Here is a 15,008-nt window from a genome sequence, read left to right as displayed (position 1 = left end):
TCAGAATTTTTTACCAAAAAAGTTAAAGTAAATTTTAAAATTGAAGTGTTAAAATATACTATTCTTTTATTTAAGAATTTATATGTAAAACAATATACTTGGGTTAAGTTATGATAAAGTTTTCGACACGTGGAAGTGATGGAAAAATCGGGCGTCAATCGGGCAAGTTCATTAAACACCTACTAGTGAATCAAACTTTCGAACACAGCCTAGTGAATAATGAATCTATCCCCTCCAATGCCCCGTGGCCATGAAAAGGTTACGACTCTTTAGCTCAGAGGCTTCTCAACAACCCCTGCGCCATGGCTTAGACATGGGCCTCTTTCACGACCTAGCTATGCGTTGGCTTTGATATATGAAACAATTATTATTGCAAAATTTAATCGACAGAGATTTCATCTTTGCAGTTTATTCTGACAATAATAATTCATAGACGGAAAAAGAAACAAGAATACAAAAACATACAAGGCTCAGCACAGTTACTTTCTTGCAAATTACTGAAGCAACAGTCTCGACTTTTTTGGATTTTTTTTTGTATATTGGTGTGCTCCTGTCTCTTGATGACTAAATTATTAGTGGTGTATAACCACGAATTGATAAATATCTGGTTATTTCAAATAGGTGCAATTATATCATCACACTCCTTTCTCAAAACACGGGTAAAAGAATAATTGGATAAAAATTTGAGTGCTTTCCACCGTAATACAGAAAATGTCCCTTGACCTATTTCCTGTTCCTATTCTAAGCCCATGGTGCAGATTTGAGTTTACTGGTCAAAACTGGGGAAACAAAACATTGCAACCATAGGGTCGATGATACTATTCTGCAAGGTATATATACGAGGTGTGTGGCAAGTCTTCTAAAAAGACTACTACGGCATGATATGAGTTCAAAAAGAACTCAACGGAGAGCAGGAAACACCTAGAATGCAATAATGTATGAACTAAAATGACGCATTGTTTAAAATCTATAACCAGAACCAGATGAGGGCGGTGCAGGTGGCAATCGATTGGGTGTCCGCCGACCACTACTTGAGCCAGGGCCGCTGTCATTATTTTGTGAAGGATCACTGTATCGACGACTGTGACCATTACCGAAGGAGTCTGATCTCCCATTGCCAGCCGCATCAAAAGCAGATCTCCAATCGTCACCTGACGAGGACCCACTGCTTATTGCACTGCTCTCTGCCAAGGATATAACATACAATTACTTGTGCAAAGACATACCTTTAAATATATCTGAACAATAATATAATGCTGCAAGTGGTGTGCTTTGAACTGCTTATCTTCAAAAAAAGTATTTGTAATGTATGCTATAAGCATATACTAGAAACTGGAAAAAAAAACCTAGAAGCTGCACAATTTGCTTTTAAAGGTAATTAGAACAAGATATTAAAATACCAAATTCCGAGCTGACGATGTGCATTTCATTCTATAGGTGTTTAATATATCAACCTATGAGTGTTGGCAGCAGTGCTACATATGTCAAGAGTCTAGACTAGAGAATCACGCATCACTACCTGATGTATCATCTGACAAGGTGGAGGCTGCAGCTGCTCGGTTATCATGAACACTGAGTTTCCTGGTAAGCTTTGAGAGCAGTGAGGATTGTTTCTGATAACGCTCCCTCCTTTGTTTTACATTCTTGTCCTCCATCAGCAGTTCTTCAACTTTTGCATTGCTCTGGGAACTATTAGTTCGTAAAAAATTAGAATTAATTCAACCAAACAAACTTCAATGGAACAAGTTAAAGGTGGTGGCTGCAAAGTAATAATTTAATTAAGAATCTATTCGGAGGAGATGATGTAAGGCCGACTGTTTTACACTACAAGTATAAAAACACTAAGATTGTTGCCTGGTTTAAATAGATGGAATTTTGGAAAATTTTAAATTTACCAGTTCACATATTTAAGCATCTCACCTTCAGTCTTTTCACCAAAAGATGCAGCAAGTAAGAGAGACTATGAAATATATTACTCTGAGTAGGTAATGTACAAGAACAAATTGCTCACCTTATAGAACTATAAAGCTTATTCAGCATGTCTTCTTTAGCTTTTTCCACTTGACAAAGAACAACAGCCTGCAAAACAGACGGATCAATAGATACAGTGAGTCAGATATCTAGCAAAGAACAACATACTAAAAGCACAATTAGGGAATAAAAAGACCTTTGGAACATTGGCAGCAAGACTGTTTAAAACAGCTTCAACATAACCACGAACTTCTTGGGACATCCATCTAAGTTCCTCTTCCGGATCTGCGGGTTTTCTGGACATCCCATCCTACATTGGACAAGAAGGTTGATTTTTATCAAGTGGAGAGATAAATACTTAATAGGACTGGCCACAGATCTTGTGAACCCAGAAAATTAGTCTCATCACCCTTAAATAACTAATAAAACTACTTAGCAAAAAAAACTAATAAAACTATAAAAAAAAAATCAGAAGTCTCTTGAGACAAGGAAATTTGATTGCAGCTACTAGAAAACTAGCCCGGTCAAGAACGGAAGAATATGTACAAAAGCAGAATGAAGACACATTATTACAACATAATAGTAGAATTATAGTTGAAAACACTTGCAGCCTACTTTCACTCACAAGAGAACCATCAGAGAGACTTTGCCGCATGGGAACACTAAATTCACCCTTAACTATTCCTCCTGTAGCGCCAATCACATTTCTTAGTTTCTTCAACCACTCAACCTTCTCCGCCATACTCTCGGCTTTCAATATTACATCACTTTGAGCTGTACAATAAATATAATTTAAACAATAATCAGCTTGGAAGCTAAAATTTGAATATAATATAATTATGCAAATATACACACACATATACATACATACATCAAATCATTTTGCCAGTATGTGTGTGTTTATAGGTCATACAAATATATCACCTTTTAACACAGTCTTATATGCAACCTTGTTTGTTATCTTAAATACAAGATTGGGCATATCAGCATCTGGCCCATTAGCTTTTTTATTCTTGGAACTTTTCGAGGGGGCTTCTTCTTCCTCGGAACCATCGTCAATGATACAATCCTAATTTATTTGCATAAAATCATATCAGCTTTCACATGTGTCATTAGGAAATTCACTGAAATACGGAAAATGAAATTCTAATTGAGGACATATGCACCAATCTCAAAAAACATTCTATCAAAAAGTAAACTTTCCAAAGCGGCGGTCAGGAAATGAGCCAAGCTGTTTCCAACACCCTGTTCCTAAGTTCTAAAGAGGGGGGAACACAGATAAAAAGAAAATTGCATTCATATTCGTGCTCCCAATTTTTTAAAAAAGGAAAGCAAGTGAAGATGAATGAGAATTTGTATATGCTCTCCTTCCAAAACTTTCACTCCGAAAGTGGATAACACAAATAAAAGCTAGTAGGGGAAATAAAAACACTTAAAATATTAAATATAAACCCTTACTACCGAAATTATCACTTTTTATTATATAAGGACAAAATTGTAATTTGTCAGTCATGTATATGCTTTCCTTCCAACTTGGGAGCACACAAATATAAGTAGTTTCGCTCCATATTTTTTAAACTTGGGATCAAATGAGTAAAACTCATTACACTCCCCTTCATTTACTTTCTCTTACATTCCTCCATCTTCCACACTTAAAGAACTTGATAGCAGGGCTTAAGAGTAATGGCTGTGTTAAACCATGGACTTAAATATGTCTTCATGAACATAAAAGTACTCCTTTGTCCTCAAAAGGATGCCATTAGGCTCATTTAACATAAAAATCAATTCTAACCAACTTCTACTCTTAGGTATTAAAGATGGCCCAAGGTTTGTTACTCGCATGAAAACTCTAGTGGGCGTCAATTTAACAGATAATTATCCACCAGTAACACCTTTGGTAATGGAGGTGTAGTAATTACCAGCAAGGCTGCAACATGATAATAGTCTAGATGTATTCCTAAATACATCATTATAAAATAACATTTAGAAGTCAATCCAATAAGAAAATAATTATCTAATTCAATGCAGTAGGTAGTTCTGCAGAAAATTACACAAATAAACGAAAAAACTCATTCAAATCTAAATTAAAACATTTGATCATACCTCCAAATTAATGACCCCGCGAAAGTGTCGTTCTTCTTGTTTTTTAGTGTACCCAAGCTGCAAAATAAGGATAACATCAGATAGTCTATCAAAACATATCATCTGTAAGCAATGTATAAAGCTACATTTGCAATTGAAAAAACAATTAAAAGAAATTTTTAAATGAATTAAGATATGATATTCACACAACTACTTGACAAAACAAGATAGGAAAAAAAAATCACGACTCTTTTATGGATATGTTTCTAAAGTTTATTACAATAATAACCGGCAGATATATCATGTCTTCACAGCCAATCATTGATGGTTAGAAATGCAAATAACAAACGTGAAAAGGAGAGTGTCGAAAATTCTGGAAAAGTAAACGAAAAAGAAATTTAGCATTCATCACACTCCCTCACCGTCAGAATGATTGTATTCCTAATCATAGTCCGTTTTCAAAAATTAAAAAGGTTTCTGGCAGACAAATCTAACAATAATTCGAAATTCAAATTAAGCATTTCCTTCAATTATATCCATCTTACTGTGCTAATTCTCAAAATTGAATTTATAAGAAAAAGGGCCTCTTGGGCAAGGCAAACTTTAATATAGAAAGTAAAAAATCATCCTTTTAGGGGTTAAGATTTGATATAATTTATTGAAGATCCAAATGAATATCTAGATTTACCCTCAGTATATAAAACTGGTAACTGATAAACCATATACTTACTTTTCCGGTCTTTTCGTTCAAAACAAACCATCTCTTACTCCACCCACTAGCTTTTCCACTCTTCTTCAATAAAAATCCTTCAACGGCAAAAAATAACAAAAGTAAAATAAGTTGCAAATGCATACAGAATATGCTAATCAACACAAGATAAGCTGCACACAGCACATGCTTACAGAATATACTAACAATTTTGCATCTACATAAATATTGACACTATGATAAGAAACCAAACCAACGCTCTAAAGAGGACACGGCATGTTCAACAGAAAACAAGTTTTCAGCCACTAAATTAAAGGCTCAACTTTACCCTCATTGAACAGATATACATTCAAGCGGGTGTCTTCCAAAACAGTATGAAATACCAAAATATTTGAGCTGAGGTGAAAATGCTGTCAAAAAATACCGGTAAAAGATCTGTAGATCTTGTATATCCCACTTTTTTGAGTTTATTCAAGAACATAAAGTAGTTGCACCCGGCCTCACAAAAATATACAAGGAAAAGAAACACATTGTCAGCATTCATGAGGACATTAGTAGTTACCGGAAAACACATGCCAGAAATTAGTAGGTAGAGCTCGCTAATTAGATCTTAACTGTATGCTAGATTAGGGCCTTCAGTTTTCTGAAAGGATTGGATGCAAGAAAAGTGCACCACTGCTAATCTTTTGATATGATAATTAATTTGTACAACTTTTCTAAATTCTTATCTATTCCTTCTTAATCTTTGTCTAATTCTCCCCAACACTGCAAAGATTCCAAAAAATTCTTTGTAGATTTGTCGAAGTAGTATAGACACATAACAGATATTATAGCTGTACCCTACTAATTTTACTCTGTTACTCCGGGCATCTTTATGGTACTCTATACACATTTTCAGAACCACAAAGTGGATATGCATAATAATTAGTATAATTGTTGAAGGTACTAAATCTGCACAAACCTGCTGTTATCTCCCCTTCAGGGCCAGCAGTTTTCAAGACTGGTCCCTCTTGTGGATCCTTTTCTGACTGGCCCTGTTTATCCTTCATTGATTTTAAGGTTCCCCCAGATTGCTGCTGACCTGTTTGAGGGCTCGTCGCCTTCATTTATCATAAAAGAATGTTTATAATACTTTTTAAATTATACAAGTCCTTACTTTCTAAACCAAATCATAATCGAGACCAAGTAATTCATTTTCTTAAATCAATAAACAACGGCTTAAAGATCAAGAAAAGATTGTGATTTACTCTATTTAGTATTGACTGTTCTGCGTCAACCGCCTTCTTAGAAGATCGATATTTTAGCTCATCTTCACGCCTCTGCCTCTCCATCCTGGTAATGTTAACTCCATTATGAAAGGACAATGTTTGAAGTACAACTTAGAACATAGGGTGAATCAAATAAGAAACCTTTATAAGCAATGGTCAATAAATATAAAAACATTTAATTCAGTTTATTTAAAGGCAAGAAAGCTGTAAAACTTTACATACTTATGTACGAAACTTTAATATACATATGCACTATTATACACGTTACCACGTACAAATAAATGATAATTCAAATTCATGGGTAATAGTTTAAATACTTATTCTTACTGAATTCGAGATGGTAGCAAAATCAGTTTTGTTAAAGCATACGTCGGAACACATTATTTGTGGGGCAGGGCGCAACGGCTTCAAAGAGGTGTGAGGTTCAAAAAGTAAGTTTTAATTAAAAAAAGCTGAAATTTTATTTAATGTTTTTAAAAACTGTATTACTAATTTAATTTTTTGTCCGTGCTATACTCCTATAATTATTTTAATTTAGATCAACTATTATATTACTTGGAACATTTTCCTCTTAATTCTACAACTATCGAGGACTCAAATTTTATAATTCATCATAATATTAATTTTAAAAAAATTCCATACATTATAAACATTTTAAAATTTATTTTTATTATTATTCAATCTTAATTTAGTTTACTATCAATTTATAATATCTTAAATTATAATAATTGTAGAATAACATGTTCATAAACTCAACTTTAAATTATGATATTTGCAGAATAACATATTCTTAAACTCCGCTTTTGTTATATAATTGGCAACAAACATAGTTCCTGTAGTTATTTAAGACAGATCATCGATGCATATATTCAAAGAACAAAATTGGGAGTGTGCACATTTATGCGACGATAATAACTTGTACCGGAATACGTATTTTCATTATATCATAAATCTGTTTAACTTTATAAATCAATAAGAGTTTGACGATGTTGTACTTTACTCTTGCTACTTTCAGCAATTAAAGTTGCATTTGCGCGTTTGGAATTCTATAAATTAGTTCTATGTATGTAATGGTGATTATATATGTAGATATCTTTGAAACTTTTCCCACTTTTCAGGGCCTTGCACCTCGGTGAGCCTCTCTCCTCTAATTAAAATGAGCAGGATCAAAGAACAAGATCATCAAACTAATTGGAGAACGTAGTCAAACAATGCCTTGAAAGTAGACGTACGGTCTGCATGCAATTTACTCTCTTAATGCTTTGTTTCTACGAGTAGTAGATGCTGGTTATGTTTTGTTTGGTTGAACAAATGATTTAATAATTTAATGAAGATAAATAAGTTATAATTTTGTAAAAGAACAAAATAATTACTGAAAAAAGATATATATGGTATACATCAACCAGTGGTCCCTAATGACAAGACTTTATTCACTAATTAATCACAAAATAACAGTAAATAAGTTTAAAAATATATTATTCAATATAATTGAAGTAATACAAGGATTTAATAAAAAAAATATAATGGTTATTATAATCTAAGTTTCTAAGTTCACAATGGTTATAGAAAATGAAAACAATTAAAACAATGTGTTCAAATTTTAGTTGATGTATACTGATACTTAAAAGATAAGAATGAAACCAAAGCGTAGCAAGGGATGTGCGCCTAGCACGTCTAACAACAATAAATTGAGCTAGACACCAAATCGAACCAGTAATATCATAACTTACAGCATACTCTGGTATCCAATAAGAAACAAATTTCAAAGGTTTTTCCTTCTGTTATGCTTACCTCCTCTGCAAAAGACGGATGAAGTGTTGTGGTGGGACGAATGCACGCTCCATGTCCACAAGTGCAACAACCATGTTTTTTGATTCATTTTTAAAACCCTCAAGTGCTGTAGTAGCAATTGCCACAACCTAAATTTATGACATACAACAGGCAAGTCATCCATTATAAATTTTCAAAATTTAAATCTGCTGATATGATAATAAAGTATTGAACATATAACAATTACCATATTTATTGGTTTTATGAAAAATTATACCTCTCTCTTAAAAGGAGGATATCTTCCAAGTCCCGGGGTAGCATTTGCAGAAGCTGAAACTATATCCACTAGTACACGGTGCACCTATATTGTTTTATCCAGGTACATCTGTCAAAATACTTTGAACAAAATATAGGAAGAGCAAAACCATAACTATTTTATGATTTATCTCAACATTTAATTAGCTTCTATATGTGGCATGACAAGTTAAGATAATACATTGAACCCATTGTGTCCTTTAAGTTATCATGATTTTATATATATGTGTGTGTGTGTGTGCGTGTGTGTGTGTGTAGCACTAAAATTAGCATTACTTAATGTAAAAAACCAAAAGCAACGCGGCTATAATAAAAAAAATTATTTTCTTTATAAGAAACAAGCTAAGTAATTGAGTTTGAATAAAACATTTACTAGTGTACGTTCAAAACAAGATGAGAAAAAGAGAGTGATATTGGCAGTTGGAAAAACTTTGCAACCATTATTACCCAATGTCAAACTTAAAATTTTGTACATAAATACGTGTAAGAAGCCAATAACCATAGATAACATAAGGTGCACCTCATCAACACAAAGGCGGGATGGTTCTTTAGCCAGCTCTAAAACACCCTTTATCAAAGACCGTAAACCTTTTTCAGGAGATATTAGGTAGGGCTGATAACCATCTGCTTCTAGTACAACCTGAAACAGGAATTTATTGCATATCATTTAGAAAAACTTAAGATGACTACGTAGATTCTGATAAAGAGCATATTAAGATGAAAACGACATACCCTCTTCACATTGTTCATGTCAAAGTGTTTGTCTAAAGGAAGCTGCTTGATTCTGTTAGGAAAGCTTCCCTCAAAACAGCCAACAACTTTCCATCCACTGCCCTGCATCAAAATTTAGTTTCTAAGCAAAATCCCCAAGTCAAAACCTATATTCTTAACAACGACCACAGCATAGAGGACCTTCAAAATGTATGCCGATTGGCATTTGAGCGAATATATTTACAAATAGGACTAATCCAATATCGATATTGTCAGAATATTCAGTTTGGCTACAATGGAAACAAAATAATGCGCAAGAACATAGTTTTAGAAATTCCTATTGTATACTCACCTCACCGGTTGTAATATGTTGCAGAAATCTGTCCTCAAACTCTCGGCAAAGCTCTAACGCTAATGCTTTTGTGCCTTCAGAACTAGTAACCATTTGCTCGCCAAGTCTTACCAATTCACCCTGTACTACTTGTGACTTTCCTTGAAGGCTGCAAAGATAGGAAGGGTAAATGATCAACTTAAAGGAGAAATAAAACAAAATAATGAAATAACTTTGTGGTACCTAAGTACATACTATAAAACTAGAATATTCAACACCTAGAAAGAAAGCACTAAGCAGTTGTTCATGAGCTATGGATGTAGTTGCACTGTTTCAGCAAAAAAAATGTTCAACATTGCACACCTTATGAGGAACAAATATTAATTAAAGGAACCAAAAGAAAAACAATTGCAACTTATAATTATGTTTAGCTGCAATTAGTTTTAAATTGGATTTTCATTATGAGAAGGAAGGAGTATGAATAAAAGTAAGCTGTACATGATGACTTTGAAAAGGGAAAGAATGTGTAAGATCATAATATTTAATATATGATTTATCAATGAGAAAAAAAGGGAAAGAGATGTACCCAGATAAGAGATTTGGGAGCCTGATTTTCATGCGATTACGTATCTGGTGAGCAAGAGTCTCAACCAGAGCTAATCTGCCAAGCTTGCTCTGAGGGGCTCCGGTTAATATGGATTTTAAGCTTTCAGTCTCAGCACGCCAAGCTGTTTCTAGTGAATCATCGGATCCGACATTTCCTGATTGTGCAGATGCTATAGACACAGATTGACCAATCAACGCAACCCATGGAATATCACATGTACTACTTGGTCCTTGATTCAAGAGAAGAGCCTGGACAGCTGCAAGAACTTTTTGATCTGAAGCGGCTTGGTCTATCTTACTAATTACACCAACCGTCCTGGTACCTGTAATGGAGAAACAACACCTTTGACCGATGTTGTTATGCAAAAAAAAACAAATTTCTTGTGTCCCTAAGAAAATTGACGAGTCAGTTACAAATTTACTCACTTTCACCATCGAATTCCTTTGCAATTCTCAAGGCTTTAGCAGAAGATATGTCTGGCGCCTGTTTTGCAGGTATAATAACTAACAGAATGGCATCACTGCGTTCTGCATACTTGCTCTGCAAAAGAAACAAGCATCGTAAATCTACTTCAAGAATATACGTTTAAGAAATAAACCAGTGCTACTTTTTAAAAATTATAATCATCTGCAATTTCATAGTGAAGTCATCAAGTCAAGAAAAAACAGATTCAGTTTACTGTCAAATGCAGAAACTCACCAATGAATCATCGAGATTTCCTTTTTCCACTCCAGGCAAATCAACCAACTTTAGTGGTGGAGCTAAATTTCAACGATTGAAATCACAAAACAAAAGAAAGTAAATTTTTGAGGTACACAGAAAATATAGAACAAGACAGATCAGTTAATGCAAATACATCAATGCAATTTCGAAAGAAGGCACTGCATTTAAAGTCAAGTTAAACACTAGCTTCACTCTACAGATGAGAACACGTAAAGTTTACCCAGGTTGGCAAACATAAGAAACAAGAAGTATAGAAGAAGAATAGTTTAAAAGGGTCCTATCCTTTGATGTTTAAGTGCATTACATTTCATATTTCAACAATTTTTCATGCAGGTGACAGAGATTACCATTTTAAGGCTATAAAGAGACTATATAATGGCATAAGGGACTATTTTGCAAGATAATTAACACACATATAAAGCAAACTCATTCTTGGTTCACAAAGTCTAGAATATAACTCATTGTTATTAGATCTGTCAAACATATTAATGCGGAGAACACAAAAGTATGCATTTCCCCTTTCCCAGCCTTGACCCACATCACATATGCTGCGAGTTGGAACATATATTGATCCAACTAAAAAAACACAGCTAATACAAGGACTGGAATAAGATCTACAACATTTCTAATCATCTAACTTATTGTATTAATAGTTAATTTCAATCATCTCTCTCTCAAGTGATCTATGACATTCAATTATTAACTCGTCATTTGTTCTAAATCAGTTTGTTAAGGTGTTTCAAGTCTTGAATAAGATTTCTTTGTGGTTAGTACTCTGGAGCAGTGTGCAGGGAGGAGCTTGAATTGTTAATAAAGAAGATGAGATTTACATATCATAAGCCCAAGGAGCTACGTTACCCGGACTCTTCAATTTTCTCTCATACCCTTATGTGCAGCACGAAAAAGTCTAAATTACTTAAATTAAAAAAAGGTACTGTATCTGTATACATGTCTACAACATGCAAAAGAAACATGACAGTTATTCCGGACTAACCTGTGCTTGTGCAAAGCTTCAAATATATTTCATCATGACTCTTACTTGAAATTTTGCTAAGTCTATCCTGCAAGGAACGCCTAAGTGCACCTAAAACAGATCGAAAGCAACACAAACCAGATCAAATGTCAGTTGGGGATTATTACATAGAGATTTGTGGTAATAATAGTTCGATGGCGATTCTTTGTTGGAAAATAAAGGATCTGATTGGTAGTAGGGGACCATACTTGCATTCACTTGTTGAGATTTACTGTCAATCTCCAAAACAATTGATTTGCTGCTTAGGGAATTGTCCCTTTTTAGATCAATGCATATAGGAGCACGAGTAGCACCACCTTCACCAGTAGGCTGCCAAATTCAGATTATTACCCTCAAGTAAATACAATGTTCCAGACAAAAAAGAAGAAGGTCGAGACTGGTAAAATTACCAAAGCAGGATGTCCTATTAGACTGTTCAACACAGCTGATTTACCTGCACCCTAAAAATACCCAACAATTAGAATATAGTACATTCATAGCAGAAGATGCCCCGCAATAATTAGAAGAAATTGTAATGATATATGGACAACAAAACTTATAAAGAGAATACGCATCACAGCAAGTAATTATGACCGCAAAAGCCAGGGAGACAGAATTACACAATCAATTTTAATTGTGGAAACTGAATATCAACTATGATCAGAGTAATCAAATAGACATTTAAGTTCAAATAATGGATTAAAGCGATTTAAGTATAATAATATAAAACCTACCACTACAACTAATACTGCAACATTCAATTACAGTCTACATGCTCACCTGCATCCCGACATTTATACACCGACCTAAATCTAACTATGCGCGATACATGAAGACAACATAACAATATGCTAAAATTAAGGATGTATAGAAAAATTGCACGTAAATTAGTATTACAAACAGTACGCTAACCTTCTCATCAGCATCATTCATGCCCCTTAATAATTAATTGTTACCATTAGATGTTATCACAGGAAATTTATCTTTTTACTTATGATTAAACTAAGCTCGAATACACCGCAATGCACCCAAAACTAATAACGACAAAAACAAATAAATCAACAAAAGACAACTAATCGAGAGACCCACATAACAAAACACAATAACCTAACATAAGTATGCATAGAAAAGTTGCACTACAAACACACCAAAATGCACCTAATACTCAGCTCGAATACACCAAAATGCACCTATACTAATCTCAAATACAACACGATACACCTATACCTAAGCTCCACAATTCAACTAAAACTAAACTCGAATACACTAAAAGGCACGCACAAGAATACTAATCTAAAAAAACACCAAAATGCAGCTCATACTCAGCTCGAATACACAATGCAGTTAATACGAAGCTCGAATACACGGAAACGCACCTAAACAAAACCTAATAACTGCAAAAACAAATAAAAACTAATAGAGAGATCCGCATAACAAAACACAATACGCTAATCAACAAAAATCACGATAAAAGCGATGAAACCTCACCGTAATGCCGAGCGCAACCGCATTAAGAAACGTGGATTGACGACGCGAGTTTTCATCAACGTCTTCATCGGCGAGCACCGCAGAAGCTTGGCGCATTGAATCGGATAATTGCTCTAATTCTTCAATCGCTTCCATTGATTAATCAATAATTTAATCAAACAAATCAATGTGTATATAAATGTGTGTGTTGTAAATGGATTATAAATGTGATTTAGACTTAGAGGAGAGATGTATAGGTAATTTTATGTATGTAGGTCTGTGTGTATTAATGTTATTATGGCAAATGGCAATCGAAAAGCTGTTTAATTAAGAGAGTTGTTGTGAGGAAGATATATAGCTCCGTCTTACTGTTATCGTTACTAATCGGTAGAATCCCTTGATTTATATTTATCCGCTATTTATCGGAAATTTAATGAATCGATCATATTTTTTAAACAATTTTTAAATAATATTTAAAAAAAATTAACCGATTTCTATAATCATTTTCTATAACTCTATAATCATGCACTATATAATATGCAAGTAATATTTAGTTATTAATTAAAATATTAGTGTAAATTATGATAAATAATAAAGCATGCACAAATAGAGTTGTCCAAATATATGATAGTATTTACTTTATTATGATTTGGATGCGTATAAATAAGTGGTGTTAATTAGGGAAATAGATAATAAAGATAAATATGATTTATGATGAATTAGAAATTATGCAAATTTGGTCATTTTGAGTTTAAATTAAATTTTGGTAATGGGTACTACACACAGTAGCGGAGAACCATAATTTTAGATTAAATTTATAAAAATTTATACTCGTGAAATGCATTGGTGCTTTATAAATTATTTATATAAATATTTTTATTAATACTATTTTTTCATCATTCCATATTTCTACAAACTTTTAATATTATTTAATTTCATATTTTTCCTAATAAACTAAACTTTTTTGTTTTATTTTATTTTATTTCATAAACTAAAATTAAATTTTTCTTCTTCATAATATATATTTTAGTATATTTTTAAACTATTATGTTTTTTAGATGTTTAAGGTATATGAGCTCGGTGTTGTTACGTGTTTCAGTTAATTTGTTGTAGTAGTTAATAATTTGTTTTCACGGGTGTTTTTAGGGGAAAACATAAAACGAAAAAAAAATATATGTGGGATTCAGGGACGACCACGCCAAAATTACCAAACGACCTCTAAAAAATTCATTCACCAAGATTTTGAAAAAGTTTTTTCTTACATGTTCTTATTATGAAAAGAAAAGATCATTTGCTCAAAAGTAAATTTTTCTTACATATTATTATGAAAATATTACTTGCTCGAAAGAAAAATATTCAATATGTTAAAATATTTGAATAAATATAAAGTGATTGTTAAAATGTATCGAGTAAGTCTCTCAAATCTTGCTGAGGAAGACTTGCACAACTTCTTAAAAAAGAAATTTAATCAGGAAGACTTGTAAAGTTTATCGAAGAAGACTTGTAAAGTTTATCGAGGAAGTTTTATACTCCCTCCCTCCCAATTTATCTGTCTTGTTTGATTTTTTACGGTCAAATTGACCAAATTTTGACAAAAAAAAAATTACATAGTATGTTATCGAAAATGTTAGATATATTTAAGATGTCATGTCTAATATGTTTAATGTTTAGTTTTCAGATCTTAACGGAAATATCAGTACTTACTGAAATCAGTATTTACTGGAAGTCGGAACTTAAGGATATCAGAACTTAGATTATCAGAAGATAAATATCAGAAGATGGATATGAGAACTTAAGTACGAGAGGACTTACAGTTAAGGAATGAAGCTAATTTACAGGAAAGAATATCGAGACTAATACAAAAGAAGATATGCATGGAAAGAGTTAGAGGACTGAAAGAATTGTATAAGATATCTGATTGATATAATTTATGAGACGGAATTATATTACATATCAATTAGAAGTTATCTTGTAACTGTGTACTATATAAACACATATATAGGTTTACACTGTATGTGTTATCATTATCGAGAAGATCATAC

General features: G+C 33.0%; 1 protein-coding gene across 1 annotated transcript; it reads right to left on the bottom strand.

Moving 5' to 3' along the window:
- Positions 1–660: 660 nt before the first annotated feature.
- Positions 661–13,298, bottom strand: LOC141660636 (dynamin-2A-like). The gene is made up of 22 exons (XM_074467627.1): positions 12,988–13,298; positions 11,910–11,960; positions 11,709–11,829; positions 11,482–11,571; positions 10,464–10,525; positions 10,190–10,304; positions 9,744–10,086; positions 9,179–9,326; positions 8,848–8,949; positions 8,636–8,755; positions 8,078–8,161; positions 7,822–7,949; positions 6,010–6,094; positions 5,724–5,862; positions 4,784–4,860; positions 4,075–4,131; positions 2,896–3,040; positions 2,597–2,745; positions 2,168–2,281; positions 2,012–2,079; positions 1,520–1,689; positions 661–1,184 (listed from the first exon to the last, which is right to left on the bottom strand). The coding sequence occupies exons 1-22, from the start codon at positions 13,120–13,122 to the stop codon at positions 961–963; spliced, it is 2,727 nt and encodes a 908-aa protein (XP_074323728.1). The 5' UTR covers positions 13,123–13,298; the 3' UTR covers positions 661–960.
- Positions 13,299–15,008: the final 1,710 nt, after the last annotated feature.

Source organism: Apium graveolens, chromosome 1 (assembly GCF_009905375.1).
Source record: "Apium graveolens cultivar Ventura chromosome 1, ASM990537v1, whole genome shotgun sequence".
NCBI lineage: Eukaryota > Viridiplantae > Streptophyta > Magnoliopsida > Apiales > Apiaceae > Apium > Apium graveolens.
Note: the sequence above shows the minus strand (reverse complement) of the source record. Positions and strands in the feature narration are given on the sequence as shown.